Source organism: Oxyura jamaicensis, chromosome 6 (genome assembly GCF_011077185.1).
Source record: "Oxyura jamaicensis isolate SHBP4307 breed ruddy duck chromosome 6, BPBGC_Ojam_1.0, whole genome shotgun sequence".
NCBI lineage: Eukaryota > Metazoa > Chordata > Aves > Anseriformes > Anatidae > Oxyura > Oxyura jamaicensis.
In genome coordinates this window covers 15,496,922-15,513,945 of record NC_048898.1, presented here as the reverse complement: position 1 = coordinate 15,513,945, position 17,024 = coordinate 15,496,922, and the positions used below count along the sequence as shown (strand labels likewise).

General features: G+C 44.5%; 1 protein-coding gene across 16 annotated transcripts in view; it reads right to left on the bottom strand.

Annotated features, from left to right (window-relative positions):
• Nucleotides 1-5,093: 5,093 nt before the first annotated feature.
• The window catches only part of CAMK2G (calcium/calmodulin dependent protein kinase II gamma), a 111,235-nt gene continuing 99,304 nt past the window's right edge, over nucleotides 5,094-17,024 (bottom strand). For 8 of the 16 annotated variants that reach the window (XM_035329745.1, XM_035329749.1, XM_035329750.1 and 5 more), the window contains 5 exons: nucleotides 16,739-16,852; nucleotides 12,487-12,562; nucleotides 11,865-11,959; nucleotides 10,506-10,751; nucleotides 5,094-7,494 (listed from right to left, as the gene is read on the bottom strand). In XM_035329745.1, the coding sequence (XP_035185636.1) occupies nucleotides 10,519-10,751; nucleotides 11,865-11,959; nucleotides 12,487-12,562; nucleotides 16,739-16,852 (518 nt within the window). In that variant the 3' untranslated portion in view covers nucleotides 5,094-7,494; nucleotides 10,506-10,518. Of the gene's footprint in view, nucleotides 7,495-10,505; nucleotides 10,752-11,864; nucleotides 11,960-12,486; nucleotides 12,563-14,966; nucleotides 15,128-16,738; nucleotides 16,853-17,024 lie in introns of those variants that run through there. The other 8 variants (XM_035329753.1, XM_035329756.1, XM_035329757.1 and 5 more) reach the window with 2 other exon arrangements.

Here is a 17,024-nt window from a genome sequence, read left to right as displayed (position 1 = left end):
AAAAAAAAAAAAAAAAAAAAAAAAAAAAAAAAAAAAAAAAAGGCACCGCGGGGAGCTCTCAGGCCGGCGGGCCACCCCCCGCCCCCCCCCGCTGGGCGTCCCTCCGGCCGCTGGGGGAGCCGCCGCCGCGCCGCCAGGCCGCCATCTTCCGCGCGGGGGAGGAGCGCGGCGCCCCGCCCCGGCCGCGGGAGGAGCGGGGCCGGGGCCGGCGGCAGGGGGGAGCCCGGGCGGAGTCGAGGCGGCCCCGCGGCCCCGGGAGCGGCCGCAGGAGGACATGGGCACGGCTGGGGGCCGGGGAGCGCCGCCGCGTGGCCCCACGGGGGAGCGGAGGGAAGGCGGAAGGCGGCGGGGGCGGCTGCGGCTGCCCAGGGCACGAGGGCACAGCACAAAGCCACCCGCGGGTGCAGGGGCAGCACAGCTGCTACACAGCGGGCTGAGGAGGCAGCTGGGACCAGCGCCAGAAGGGGCTGGGGCACCATCCCTGCCCGTGCCTGCTGCCAACACACGCAGGTAGATAGGAGCAGGCCGGTGAAGTTGTGTTAGCCCCAACCCCTGCCGCAGGCCTTGCAGCAGGCCACATACAAGTGACGAGGCAGGAGTGGCAGGGGCAGGTGAGGACCTGCGCAGCTGCACAAACCCAAACGAAGAGGGGGAAGCTGCCACAGCTCAGTGCTTGATGGTGGGTGGTGGTAGCAGTTAAGATCCTGAATACCAGTCCATGAAAGGGGATTTACTGCTTCAAACCACAATTTGATATTCTGGCAGAAGTAGAGCTGTGTCTGTTTTTGGGTAATGGCTCTCCCTTCCCCAGGCCAAGCACTCTCAAGTAGTAGAAGCTACACCTGTGACCACTGATGGGAGAGCACATCACACACCACACAGGTGCAACAATACTGGCTTACAATCACATGTAAAACTGTAGTGGAAGAAGTAGCCCCAAAACACACCCTGTCCCCCCCAAACTTTTCCTTCTTCCTCAAACCTCCAGAATAGCATTCACTTGCCTTTCTTCTGGTTTCACCATGTCAGAACATCTCCATCCCTTTGTCATTTTACGGTGCATGTGCCATTGCTGCTAACACTGCATTTCTCTGAAACATTTTTCTCCTCCTGAAGATATAAAACAAAAACAAAAGTGCAAACTTCCCTGCATATTCTGTAAAAAGGGTATATTGAATATTTCTAATTTACCCACTTTTACTGAAATTTTACTGGGTCAGGAAACCCATTTCTTATTTCTTTCAACAGGGAAGGTCAAAGCATAATGCTGTATAAAAGAAACATGTTACTACATGTCGAAACTCAAAGGTTAATGAAGTATTTCTAACTGGTTTGAGAGACTTACTGATATTGCACATGTATAGGAGATCAGGTGTTCAAACTTGCTGACAATTAAAATAACATCAGCATTAACACTAGTGTGGGATGAACACAGGTGAAATCAGTTTATGACTCCTAAAAGCATTTAGACTATCTCAAAGTTTGGGCCACTTACACAGGAAAGACATGTTCTACTCATAAGCTGTTTGAAATCCATTTCTTTGGATTTATCATACTTTTCAATTCATTACAAGAAAAAAATATGAGAAATCCAAAGAGATGGATTTTCCAGTATAGAAAAATACAATAAAAATGCAATGAATCCAAATCCAATACAATGAATTTCAAACAACACAGGTGAGCAGAACATGTCCTTCTTACAACAGGTAACTTTTTTTTTTTTTTTTTTTTAGTTTAAAATAAACTTCTAAATATGTGAGAAGGAGCAAACTTGCAACTTGCTTTATAGAACATAAGTTGCACTGCCCTATCTACTAACACAGGCCATGAGACATTTCAGGGCAAGTAAGACCTCTGAAGCACAGCCCCAGCTCCTTCTTTCAGTCCCCCCTCTCTTGGTATGAACACTGCACTTTTTCCACAGAAACATTAAGTAGAAATAGGTCATGACAAGAGAGTATTTCATCCCAACAGGAACTGGCCAAGTCCCAACTCTGTCAATACACAGTGTTCGGGTGGATTATTTATCTGAATAAAAGTCACCCTGCCCAACCATTCATGGCTAATTAAGATGAATAAAATTATGTAAATTGACACTGATAAGGGAAAGCAACCTTTCTCCTCTTCCCCTAGACCACTGTGCTTTACATTACCCCTCCACAGCACAACGATGTTTCAGACTGAGATTGTATTTTGACTTTATTTTTTGCATCCTTCCACTGTGGTCAGGTTGCCATAAAAAACACAAGCATGTGTCTTTCTGTTTTCTATCTAAGGCTTCTTAAGCACAGAGGAAATTGCTTCCTTACAATTCTTTATGATACTACACGCCAGTAAATTCCTGTTCCTAACCAGCAGGCAGGCAGGCAAGGCATTCCTGCAGGTGAGGAGTCTCAGGCACTCAGGGTCTCAAGGGGAAGATTCATAACCCTCCACTCAAGCCACTTTAAGTGCCCCCAAGGACCACCTTTCCCAGCTCTAAAATAAATCAATTTCAACCCCAAATAAACAAGTATTCCAGGTGCATTACTCTGCAGCCCTAAACCTTTCCAATTCTCAGGGAATAAAAAAAAGAAAAAAAAAAGTCAGTGATGCGTAGCAGCAATACCACCCAGCTGCTGTGCATCACTCTCCAGTCTGTTTCATTAGTTTCTACAGGGGTCAGCCTTGTTATCAGCACGTGCAATGGGAAAGAGTGAAGCACACAGCACACAAGAGGGTTGTCTGCAGTCACACTGCAGAACTGTAACATAAACCAGGAACAGATCACGCCTTCTGATCGCTAGTCAGATACTCCGTTTGTCTACATTATCAGTTGTACATAAGGAAAATGTAATAGTTTTCATAATAAAATGGAAGGGATATGAACACTTGAGATCTAATGCTGTTCATGCTTCTCACCAGCTCTTGTACATACTATAGCATTAAAACATCCTGCCAAAATTTGTTCTGCTAACCCATCAAGTGACAGCAGACAAGTCCTGGTTTAAAGGGAAATCAGATTTGGGCACAAATAAAAGCTACCATTAATCCAGTCTCCCAGAGTATAATCAGCCCAAGCGTACCAGTGTGCATGTGCATATACTGGGAGAGGGAGGCGAACTTGGGAGACCATGTTCAGCCACTTATGTAGGAAGACTGCAAATGCCATCCAACAGAATCAGCACATTGTAACTAGATAAGCATACTGGAAAGTAAGTCTGTGAAAAAGTTGCAGCTTCAGGTCTAACGTTAGAGGTACTGAGCTGCATGTCAATGCCATTCCCAATCCCTGCCGCCAGCGAAGTCAAAAGAAAACAAGACAAGAGACCTTTCTAGAGAAAATTTATCGAATTTACACATTTCTCAGAGCTCTTGTCCAAGACAGACAAAGAGCAATTGTGAGTGGTGAAGGCACATAAAGAACAACTTAAACCAACATCATCTTTTTTCAATTAATGTTCTTAAATCTCACAAACACACACACATGAACCCTCTAAAAGGCCCCATATATATAGTTCATAAATATTATTGACATAAGAATTAGCCTGCCTATTATACTTTCAATAGCAGTGTTTAAATGACTCTTGTGCTGGTTAAGAGCTACAACGAACACAGATGACTAGCACTAACTTTATGGGCATCTTTTCCTCGTGAATATTGGATTGTACTGCCACATTTCTTCCAAGACCATTAAGGTATGGTTAGCTACTTCAGTGGAGAGTTCACCTGCTGAATGACGCTGCCTTGAATGCCAGAAGCAGTAGCAGCAGCTCTCTTTGCTGCTGCAATAGCAGGAGCTATTAGCTGGCCACAAACAGGTCAGCTCAAGCAAGCTGTAAAACCCTTACTTTCTCCCTTTAAACTATGGACAATTTTCCTGCTATTTCATCACGCAGAAAAAGCGGTCGCCTCCTCAAGCAGCACCAACTGACACCTACTTCCTAGGGAGCCGCAGGGACGAAGCACACCAAGTTCTCCTCTTGTGACAGACGAAGCTGCCCCTGCCCACCAGGCTTGGCCCGCGGGGCCAGTCCCAAGCACGGGGAGTGGCACAACCACACCACAGGCCGGAGAGCAGGAAGGGGCGGCTGTGGCATGGGCCTGCGTGCCGTGGGGCAGCTCTTGGCAGATAGCACCTGGCTGCCGTTTTGTGAGTGGCCTGAGAGGTACAAGGCTGGAGTGAAAGGAAAATGCACGATAGGAAAGAAAAGCCTGCCAACAGATGAAACACAGCCAAACCACAGCCTTCTGGTTTGCAAAGCCGTCACGCTGCTAGAGCGGACAGCTCTGCACACATCGCTGGATGGATCTGCGCCTCTGCAGGAGCGTCCCATCTAGAACATGAAATAAATACGCCAGCTAGCAGACCTAGTGGCTGCCTAACAGCTTGAGTTCAGCAAGTTTACATCAGGCAAACCTAAAAGCAAGACAGTTTATTTCACAAAAAAGCTGAAATACTGACAAAGAAAACAGACACCAAGCAAGGACGTAACAGCATAGCTAGGCTGGAGCACCAGGAACAGAACCAACCATTTTCACGAGTTCTGCTATCCTTTTTTTTTTTTTTTTTATTAGTGTCAGTATTTTTTTCCTTTCCATTAATGATATCACTTACCTTTTTTAAAACATGGCTCTTTTTAATTACATGATATACTGAAATATAAAATAGCTTTGTGGAATGATTTTTATCCCAGAAGTGCCAATTACACATCATCCCATGGTTTAAATGAAAAGTGTGACACTCAAAACTGTGCACTGTTTAAATGTTATTTTATTAAATATCTTCAGTTCAAGGTTTCATTGTAACAAAGCTATGAAGGTTCTACCAACATTCAGACCAAACAAACAAACACTAGCTAACTTTAATTATTTCTATATCATGCAAAAATTCTGCATCAAATGCCTTCCATTTCCTGTTTAAAATGTGATATTTATAATATATATTATATAGATGCTTATATTAGCCCCATAAGAGAACATTAAGAATGCTAAAGGTGTACAGCTGTGTTTGATAATGGCCATACCAAGCTAAGGTTCTCATTAACTTAAAAAGGAAATAAAACAAACAAACAAAAAAAAGAGTTTGTCTCCAAGACTGTGCAAAACCAAAAAACCCAACAGTTCTTTTCCTTTTAAAGTTTTTCTGAAAGATGCAGGTACTTAATACAGAGGGTTTTCTTTTTACGTATTAATCATCATCAGGTAAAGAGACAAGGAAGATCAGACCTAAAGAAGGCATGCATAATGTTTTGTATTTATTTTTTTTTTCAAATGGCATAATTGTAATCTCCTGTTTGCTCTCTCTTTGTGGCTTTAAAAAAAAAAAAAAAAAAAACTGAATAAAATATCAAGGCTTCTTGTTTTTCCACTTCACTCACTGGCTTAGTGCTGTCTTTAAAATGTTTTGAAATATAACATTTAGTGTTTGCCCCCTATAGGTTCAAGCCCCACAAGTCCTCCCGGGGATGGTGGAGGGAGGAATAAAAGAGTATTTACTCTGACAAACCTGGGGCGTGTAGATGGTCTTTTCCTTCCTCACGGGTTAGCTGATCTAATCCTGGTGTGGGACAGCACCTCTCTGACAAAGGGAGCAGACAGCTACCGGGGCAGACAGCCACACTTTGTGCAACAGCTTTTACTTTCTGCATTCTGTTAAATAAGGATTAAAATTTCAAATTAGCTTTCTTCTGTTCCGTAGCCTGTAAAAAGGTTGCCTCACATTTTGTATGCTGTCAACACAATCACATTAATTGCCTTGAAAGATCCAAAAAATAATTAGGGGGTAGACAGAAATTCAGGTAAAAGCCCATCCCAGATGCTATAAAGAATGAGTAACTCTGTCCTTCCCCTTGGTCAAGACAAACCCTGTTCCTGAAAGGGTCCACCAGAAAGGCAGTTTTCTGCTTGGGGCTAGGATCAGTTCTTGGTAAGGTCAACAAAACAATTCCATATTCCTCAATAAATGAATAAAGGAAATGGACTCCCTTTCCAGCAAAGAAAAGAAAGGAAGATGAATTGGCCCAAAGGACAAACATCAGATCACATGTGCTAATTCCCTTTCCCCTCTGCTTCATGAGGTATCCTCTAACACCCAGAGGCAACACCAGGAGGTGGCCTGGAGTCCTACAGCTACGGTTTGAGGTTCTGATCTGATAGTTTTCTGTGTTACAACATCACTGTAAAAAATAGAAAAATTACCCAAATAAACACTAGGAAACATGACACTTACAAACATCAGATGGGTTAGTGGTGGGGACAAGCACCTGGCTGGGGCTGCTGGCTCCCACTGCTTTTTTCATCGGAGATCAAACAAATCAAACAGGAGGCCAGGTAACCCCTTTAATTCTATGGTGCATATATTTCAGTATAAAAAACACACGCTATTTATGCCTCATATAGGAGTGTATGTGCAAGTCTTCATGAAGAACATAACACTAAGTTTCTTGTCTGCTTCCTAAGGAACACGTGTTCTGCAGCACTGTGGATCCCAACTATGCTACTAGAAAAAAAAAAAAAAATAGAAAATCCCATACATGTACCCTCTTCCTCTAAAACCTCTGCTCTTAATGCTGTCTTTAGCGCTTTTTTTTTTTAATTAAATAAGCTGGCTTCAAACATCCATGTTTGGCCAGGTAGTGGCTGTTTCTAAAACCTGTATCTTTGAAGAGCAAGCTTCTATTTAAGTTATATTCACTTAAACCCACTTTTTTTAATCCTTACTTACACCATTAGTTTTTAATCAACATCCCATTTTGTTTTTTCTTTAAAAAAAAGTCTGTTTTGGGATCCAGCAGCTGAGCAACCAGCTTTCCATAACGTTCTTGCTGTGCAGAAATCTAAGAAGAAACTCAGGCTGAAGTCAGTCTGCTGGGCAATAGGAAGAGAAGCGTCTCCTCACTCTTGCGCCCCAGTCTTCACACTGGCTCCTCTGGGGTCTCCTCGCCACCGCTCACTGATTGAAGTCACAGCACAGCCTGAACGCGATGTTAACTTCCACCATGGCTTTGCGGAGCACAGTTCAGCCATCTGCTGCTCAAGCCGCCTCCTTTTTTTGCTCTCCCTCTCTCTCTCTCCTTCACTTTTGCTTTCCCCCTCACTTCATTTCTGAAAGATGTTCCAGCTGCTGCCATTTTCTTAGCCCTGGGGGAGGGGGCATGTTGGATAATCTGTCATTTATTTAGCATTACTCCTGTTTGTTTGTTTTTTATTATTATTTTATACAAACAACATGTCTTTTTTTTTTTTCTTTTTTAGTTTTAAAAACACCTTCGTACAGCAGAAACAGACACGATGGATCCATGGAAAACAACAGAAAGGCAGCACCCGGAGCATCAGATGCATGCAGGGTTTCGTGCATTTGGCTGCTGCCTGTTTGTAATTTGTTTTGTTTTTTTGTTTTTTGTTTTTGTTTTTTTTAATGTCAAAACAGACATGACCGTTGCTGTCACTCAGGCACTCCAGAGCTGCGTGCTAAGAAGATATTGCCCTCCAGCTGTGTATCTCCACAAGTTGCTGCAGTCATGAAGAGGTAGCGTCCACCCAGATAGAAGAGGACAGAAGAGGACAGAAGATGAAAGGAAATAAAGCCAAATGTTAGCTCAATTAATAAAACAAGTTTTTCTATGGGGTAATTATTTGGTGCAGGGAAAAAGCCTTCCTAAATAAGACTGGGACTCATTAGCAGAGCCCTGAAGACAAGAGGAACACACCTTCCCTTCCAGGTGGCTGAGTGTGCCAACAAAAACGAGCTACTTCTTAAAACGAATTACTTGCTTGATTGGAGCATATCTGGGTCCACTATCTAATAGCCACATGTGCCAGAAGTTGAAGAAGTTTTCCCAAAGGGGTGATCAAAGAGTCTGGCCCTAAGGAACAATTTCCACTTCACTGCCAATTGGCTTTTGCCTTGAATTGAAAGATTTACAACTATTATTTTGAAGTCTTCAGCATTTTCTGTTCTGAATGTTCTTAGTATCTAAAGAAATGTATGACCTTTTCTGCAGTTTTGTGAAGTTGTAGCCTTAGCGACTGCTTTTAGCAAAGGGTCCTCCTGGCTGATCTCACTGCGTCAAATTACTGGATTTACTTTGATCAGTTAAGTTTGGTTGGTTGTTTTTTTCATATTTATTTACAATTGTCTTGGCATCAAAGCATAGCTAAAATCATCTTTCTACAATTTCTTAGTTCACAACTTTTTTCTAACTCTTGTTAGTTCTCTCCCTTCTTGGTTACTATTCTCTCATTATACAGAAGTTCCCTGATTATCCTCAAATTTCTTTTATAGCTGTTGTATCTTTTCATGGTGACTTACCCAAAACTGAACTCTGCCTTCCAGGTGAGAGCAATCCACTGATTTCTATTTAAGCATTATTATTCGCCTCATTCCTTCTTCATCCTTAACCTTCAATGCACATGGGCCAACACAGCTCACAAATGATTCCATGTGGTTCAACAGGGGCTGACCCCACTCATAACTGCATGTGGTTACACTTCCTTCAGAACCCAGAAACGCAAATACTTAAACTTGATTTTATTTTTTAAATATTGTTTTAACCAACATTTTGTGGTTTGGAAATGGATCCCACTCTGCAGTTTTCAAAAGCTCTCCAGCACATACTTTTGGAAGAGGTGCAATGTTTCAGCAGCTGAGTCAAGGAAACATAACTCTTCTGTAGCAGCTAAGACACTTCACTCCTAAGCTTCCTCAGAACTTCTAGGCATAGCCACTGAGCCATACCAGTCTTCAATTTCTTAATTTGTTCCGTATCTTTTTTGAGACTTCACACTAGATTATATCTAGGTCATAAGTCTCTCTCAACACTTCTGTGATGAAGAACAATGAAGTTATTTTTTGTTTCCCTCCGAAGGCATTCTCCTTCTCATTGCCTTACTCCCTGCTGAAAAAAAATCAGCTGATTGTCCAACTCTCTTCAAAGCTCCCCTGCTTTTAGGGCATCCTGACTGACTTCTGCTTTCCAAATTCCATTTGTGACCTCTGCAATTTGCCTGTGGTAGTTCACATTCCTTTCCATTGCCTTCACTAGGGCTCAATCCCTCACAATCCAAATGAATGCAAACTGCTCTTGGCTTAGTTCTTAGTAGTACACACAGTGCAGTAACTATACTCAAGTGGCTCATTCTCAAATGAATAGATTTTAAAAAGCTTGCCTCCCAGGTGTAGAAGTGTTTTTTTTTTTTTTTTTTTTTTTTCTTTTTTTCCCTTTTGGTTTTAAATACAAAATTATGAGTAAAAAGGTTTTAAGATTAGGAAACTTAGATCTTTAAAATGAATGTGTCATATACTTCAGCATACCATGAAAGGAAGCAGAAAGATTTCGTACATCTAAGTAAGAGTAAAGTAATGAAGACACCAAAATGCCTAAAAAGCATACTTCAGAAAATAAGTGGAACCATACTGCTCCCCTTTAAGAGCAAGAAACAATTGTTGCTTCAAGTCAAAGTTTATAATTGAAGTTTCCTCCCATGCTGAATTGTGTCAAGCTAATCGGGCAATGTTTTAAAACCTCTGATATTATTATTTGTTTGGATTTCCTTTCCTCTGAGTTTTTCAACATTGTAAGCTAAATAGCTTCTGCTCATCAGCAAATTGGTTGTAAATTTTATATAAAAAAAATATCTTTATTCTTATGGCATAGAAATAGTTCTCTACAGATTTTATAACATACTTTTGAGAGTATGACATTCTCATTAAAAAGTTCTGAAATCACCAACATGTCTTTCAAATTCTCCAAACTACCTATCTACTCTGTACATTCCCTGATTCATAGACAGGGTACTAAAATAGCCTAAAAAAACAAGTAATTTCACCACGGTTTAGTAGTACATTATATGAAAAGAACCTTTCACTCCAAGTTTTTCCTCCCATGCTTGCCTTTTTCTCCTTGTATACCAACATTTATAGCCTGTGCTCAAGGCTGGATTCACTCCTCAGTCTGACAGCCTGTATCTGCCCTTGCTGGTAGTTTTAATCACCTGTGCTGTTGGCATTACCAGAAAACATCTATTAGATCTAGGCATTATTCATCACCTGCTAACTGACCTCTTTGCTTTTGTCAAAGCTCAAGATTTTACCAGCTTTGTCTGGTAACACTACATCAACCAAGCAAGAATCCTTTCTGTAGTGAAGTACAAGAAAGGTAGATCCCTGACACCTGGAAAACAGCAAGCCTGTGCACATGCACACCATGAGATACTCTCTGCTCTGTATGCACTGTCTGAGCACAAAGCTGAATATACAGGAGCAAGTACTACAGGTACAAGGGTATCTGTGCTCAGGAGCAACCATCTGGCACATGGCTTTGGTTTGTCAGGAGTGGCAGATAATCCTCCAGAGACCAGAGGACAAGGCTTCCACAGACCAGTGGAAATTTTTAGCCTGCAGACAACTAAAAATGGTTCTGTCACAGCAAAACACCCTTGAATAGTCTGGGAGTATGGCACTGAATTGCCCCACACAGCTGCCTTTGATATGTGTGATATGTTCTTTCCCACATAGTCCATACCCATGTATGATCCTCACTGGAGAGGTGCTGCAGGGGCTCCAGAGCAGTGGTAGTGGACATTCAGCCACTTGCCATCTCGGCGGTGCCAGACGCGAGTCTCTTCAGACTGCGTGGTACGGGGCCGGCCTTGGCCATCGATGTACTGTGTCAGGCGGATGTATGCAATGCAGGCAGCATCTTCACCGATGACATGGACATGAGGGTTCAGGATGGTTGTGTGTATCGGCTTGCTATTCTTCGACAGTACTGGCAGAACACATAAAACCATCAGCTTCATTTTACCACTACGAGAAGAACAGCTCCCCCCACATCCTCCAATTTTTGTAGTCTACTCACCTCCAGATTGATTCTGGGACACAACAAAAATTGCTCCTGTAATTTCCAGGCAAAATCCAAGCCTGTCCAATTCTTTTATCACCTGTCTTTCAAAACTTAGCCCTTATTATTGCCTAGAACTCCCTGGTTCCTTTGCTCTCACTTCTTCTGCAAAGGGCATTTGCTACTCTTTCAACATCAGTACTGCTGTTTCCTCAGTTATAGAAAAAAAAGTTTTAATTATCAAAAATGTTGCAAGACACAACAGTCAGGAGACCTGTAAGCCAGGCCTGCATTAAATACAAACAGGTCTCAGAAGTGTAAAACTCACTGTAGAACAGGCTTTTTAGAGAGACAAAGTCTCTGCATAGTTAGAGCACTAGTAATGGCCTATACTAAGGACCTTGACCTATCCCCTAAAATAAAAGAAATTGAACAGCTCAGGATTTAAATTTCAGTTATTTCATCCTGTGGAAACATACAGGGAGGGAGGCAAACCCACTGGTATAAATGATAGCATCTCTCCCAACTCTTTTTCCTATCCCAGACTGAAAAGGTGACCCCTGTATCCTAATGAACTTAAGGGGTTCATTCGGTGTTAGAGATCAGAAACCACCCAGGGAAAACTACAAGTTCACGCATGTCAGCGGTTGGTGCATAATGAACTTCACGTCTGACCATTCAGTACGTCTATCCCAAACATACAGGCTGTTTCCATACAAATGTGTTTGTTTTTTCCATTTCCATATCAGTAGGAAATCCGGTGCTTCAAACTTTTAAAGCTCCTGCTGTCCACACTTACAAAATGCTTGCATCAGGCAAATCGTATGTGCATGTGTACAGTGTAGGGATCTGGGGGTTAGAACTGAACTTGTTGCTGAAAAAGGCTTTTGAGAGAAAGAATTCTGTCTCTTATAAATGCATCACAATCAAGTCCTTGCTGGTTCTGATAGCCAGTAAAAACAAGCGCAATTTTTCCCCAAAATGTGAAGTAAAGGAAGATTAGAGAGAAGGCTGATGGTGTTACCAAATCTACCCACTCACAGTTCTCAAAGTAAAACTTATGGAAATCCATTCCTTCAACCAGGTTCCCCAGTGCTTCAGGTTCAAATGAGGTCAAACCAGGATCACAGATTTTTCTGCAAAGAAAAGCAACGCAGCCTTACAGCCTGCATCTAAGCCCAAAGGCTACTTACATAATGAAGTATTGGTATGGCACGTGACTTGCACTGTGTCCGCCTAACCGTTTCACTTGTCTGGGGAGGAAGTTCTTGGAGGATGGGGTACTACTGCAACATCACAGGGTTGGTGATAGTTGGCATTTCATATAATACAAGCCTATGTGTTTCTCGTATACAACCTTTTATTCTTTATGCTCACCTCGCTGTCCCTCCCTCTCTCCCCAAACACACACTCAGCTTACAAAGCCAGGGCATTTTCCTTTTGCCACTCCTGTTGCTGTTTGATACCTGACTTCTACTTGAAGTTTATTTAAACAGCTCTACCATATCCCTGACTACAAATGAGAGAGGCTAAAAAGCACACCAGTATTTACCATACCCAACTGTACGACTCCTACTCATACCCAGGAGTCACAACATAACTTGCACATAAACTGAGTGGCGACCTGTCAGAAGGCATCTATGCACTAACCAACAGTACTTACGTATAAGCCTCAAAGTCTCCATTGTTGATGGCTTCTATCAGCTGCTCTGTTATCTTAATGATCTCCTGCTTACGCACTGTGAACAAGAAGAAAGAGCAATTTAACTGTACGTAAGACTTTGATAGAAATATGGGGCTAGTGGGTGCTTCCTATAAGCAGTTTGCAGAGCACCATTAGTGTAGATCTCATAGGATGCTGCTCCCTGCATTTTGGAGATATGCAGTAATGACAGCCATCCATATGAGAGTAGGGGGGCAGTGGTATGATAGGGGAATGGTGATCCCATAATGCAGGGAGAAATGAAGTAAAGATGTCATATTCATTTTTTTTTTCTTCTAGAAAGGCCTGTCTCATGCACCAGAGGTGTCTCCTGAATGACAAGTCTAGGTGCTTCCTAGGATTCTGACCAACTAATGTCAGTGAACCTGGCAATGTGAAGCATTTGTCTAGCAGCTTAAATTGTAGAAGCCGTTCACCACAGTAGCCATGAACAAATGGCCACCCCACAGACCAAGCAAATCGAAAAAAGTCTCCCAACAACTTGCCTATCACCATCACCGATACCTCAGCTATTATGAATGCTACAAACAAGCAACTGGGACATGTAGGGATGACTTTCACAAGCTAGAAAGACAACCGCAGCAGGATGGATTGGTTGGATGAACAGGCCCTAGGTATACATTCGTATGCACTCTGCCCCTCAGGCAGAGCCCTGTGGCAGATCCCTTATCAGCACTGCCATTAAGCCAGCCCCAGCACACTGGACTTCAAGATGAGCGAAGACAGCTGGCTAGCTGTCTACTGCTGATTCGACCTTGCTCTGGCCAGCACTTCTGCACTTCCTTCTCTTGGATTGCCACAGCTGATTGCCCAGGCCCCATCCCCTTTGAGGCTTTCCATCACCCCTACTGATATCTAGAGTCCTTAACACTGACAGAGTTTGGCTCAGCTCTGTTAAGTAACACAACTTGAGTACACTTGGCACACCCCCACAGCCTTTTTTCAGCCTTCCCCACAGTTTCCCTGGAGGTAGTATATTGTACACATCATACAAGCATTTAGGAGGTGCTCTTTCATTATCTTCACCATCACCAAATAATTTCCAGTCCCTACCACCAGAACTGGAATTCATCTGCCCTTAGGCATCTAAAGTGTAGGTGTCTGAAATTGAACTAGTCTTCTTGTTTAGGCCCTGAAAGAAGTAAGCACCTCTGCAAGCCTCACCTGAGGTATCTCAGATGCCTATCATTAGGAGCACAATCCTGAAATGCAACCTACCATCTTTAGATGTCCAAGTCAGAAAAGCTGAATTCCACTCTAGATGCCAGAAGATGTTAGTCTGAACTTCCCTTCACCTTAAACTTTCATCCACACTTGTATATCATCCCAGCACTGGGAAGTACAGCTGTAGAGCAACATGATGATAATCTCAGTGGCTCAGAAAGATGCCTGTACCCACTCTGGAAATCTGTTAAGAGGATTATACTACCCAGTTAGCCACAGGAACATCTTGGTTAGGGAACAACTGGCTCATGATGGTAAGGGAGTCAGTTCTACCACTCAGCCCGTATAAATTTCCACATACGAAGTGTCATATAAAAGAAATGGATCAAATGGACATAGTAGGCTATGTCTATTATGAAAAACACCTTTACAACCCAATCACCTGGAACTGCTTCCCCATGCAGCATGGCTACACATTGGATCCCCCTTCCAAATGTGTGCCACACCTGTAAAATGTGATCCATGGGAAAGGCTCCACTTGGGCAAGTGACAAATCTGCAGACCACAGCCACCATGTGCTGGCTCATCTCAAGGAGATCTGCACCCATTTCCCAAACGTCACCACATAGCAGCGCTGACCCTATCCCTTCAAGTGAAGTCCCTTCCATCAGACTGCGCTTGCCTTCTTGCTTTTCCTACATGTCCCGAGCCAGAAGTGACACGCAGAAGGCAACCCACTTCTTCCAGTGGGCAGTGTCCCTGGATTTCAGGCGGGAAGGCATTCACACCAGCTGTGATGAAGCCCCAGGGCCTTCTAACACACTGCAGCGAGGCAGGCACACACACACCAGCACAGACACGAACGCCTGACTCCGGCCGTTCTCCTGCCTTCGCGGAGCACCCTCGCAGGCTGAGGGCAGCTCCCCAGCGGCCGGCTATCGCTGCCGCCGCAGTACTCGGAGGTACCCCGGGGGCAGCCGGCCGGCAGCGGCGCCCTGAGGGGAGCCGAGGCCCGCCCAGGCCGCACAGCGCGGGCCCGGCCCCGGGGCTCCCCCCGGCGGCCTCCGCCGCTCCCCGCAGCCGGCTCCGCCCGGGCGCGGAGGCCGGGAGCGCCGCCTGGGGGCGGCCTGAGGCCCTCCGGGTGCCGGCCCCGGTGAGCTCCCAGGGTTCGCCGTCCCCTCCCGGCCCGGCAGGGTGAGGCACGGAGGTGGAGGAGAGAAGGGGACGCGGCGTGTGGGGGAGCTAGCGTTATTTGCACTACTCGGCTACTGCTACCCAGCTGCTAACTTACACGGTGCACTGTTAAGTACAAAGGGAACTACTGGAGTTAGCAAGGGCTCCGACCGAGCACGCTCTAACTCCAATGTCTGCCCTGGGCTGTCCCAGGCAAGAAGCTTCTCTTCACAAGACTGTGTAGCTGCAAAACAAATGTAAGCATTAAAATAATAAACAAACAAACGTAAACCAGAAAGCAAAATAAAAACCAACACAGAAATACAAACACACACAAGCCCCAACCCCTGTCTGCACACAGAGACACCCAAGTCCCAACAAGCTGTGCCTGCTCTGCTGCCTGTCACGTCAGCCGGGCTGGGCACTGCTCCAGGAGATCCCTCAGTGCTGCTGGAGGTGGTCTGAGGGTGAGCTAACACTGGCCAGGGTGGTGACAGAGCAGCACAAGGGCAAGCACGAGATGGGAGAGAAGGGGAAAGGAAGCAGGGCATCCAAACCACTGCACACCTCGACTCAGAGAGGAGCAAGGAGGGAGAACGCTGCCCCGCACTGCTCACCGAGCAGCGAGCTGGCACTCCTCAGGGCACTGAGTAGGGCCTCGCTACGAACAAGAGGAACAAGGTAATAAGAAAGCAGTGATAGACAGTTCACAGCAAAAAGGACTTGAGAAGAGATCATTTCCCTTCCATTCCGGCTAGGCAAAACACCTTTCCCATTACGCCTCTCAAACCAGCAGTTTGTCATTCTTAGAGATACTTCAAAAATATTAACACGGAGGCTCTGACTGCTGCATCATATGAGACATTGGCGCTGTGCACAGGAAACCAGGACAAGACAACAGGAGGAGACAGAAGAAGGCATGCCTGCTCCTCTCTTCCCACTAGACTGACCCAAGCAGAATCAAATACTCCAGATGTTCCCAACTCACATTAAGGATAATTCTGTTGCAGTGTTAAATAGTCAGCCAACTAGTAATACCGTGTGTAGGGGAAGGCTGAGACCCCACCTAAATCTTCTCCGACCTGCTGGCTTTCTCACACCCCTTTTCAGAGTTGTTCAGCCACAGACTCCTCTATGGAGACTGCTGGTTCAGGAGGGATCAAGGCACCACAGTTGACAGACTAACCACAGTACCAGCAACTGAGCACGACAGACATGCAAAGTAAAGCACAACAGAGAAAAAGATGCTCCTCAAAGCCAACATTATTCAAGGATTTTCACTAGGTGCATCTGATGGTGGATTCAGAAATGCCAGAGGGTCTTCCAGCAGCGAGAGCCTCCCTCCAAAGCATCCTCACTAACAACTGCTTTTCATTTGTTCTGTACTTCCCAAGCACCATCCATATCCAGGGAGCTCCTATGTTTTTGTCAAGTGAGACTGAATTCAGGCTCACACATCCCCCTCCATTGCAGAATTGCACCACTGACCCCATTTACAGGAAGGGAACCTAAAGAAATGCAGCAACTTGCCCAGGGAAACCCCAAGAGGCAACATCTCTGCTAAGAAGTCCACACCTCACCCAGATGAAAGCAAAGGAATGAAATTAATCTGGATGAGATTTTGTCTCTTCAAAAGGGGAAGGAAAAGTTAGGAAGTTATCAGTGTGCAAAGGAGGGTATTTTGCAGGAAGGGAGATGATTTCTTTTTATTCTGGAGTACTAGAAATGAAAAAAAAAAAATCAACATTTTGGAAGGAAGTTGAGGAAAGGAAAAATCTTAGGGGAAGGAGAAATGGGAAAGGTAGAGGGAGGGGTGGGAAAAAGATGCCGTGAAGCACTGCACCCCTGGACTTACTGGCTGAGAAACAGAGAGAAAGCTGGGACTGCATGGACTCAGTCTGTGTTTTGCTCTCACTGTGCCTCCGTCCTTCAAGCACTGAGCTGCCGTCCCCGGTGGAGAGAGGGGGAGCTAGCATGGCAGGGAATTAAAACACAAACACAAACAAAACACGCAAGTTCAGTAAATAAAAAAAGAGAAAGGAAAAAGGAGAACATTAAAGAAACCACAATGCTGGGCACAAAACATACAGGAGTATCCTCCAGGGCAAAGCCAAGTAGACAGCTCAACAACACGGATCTGC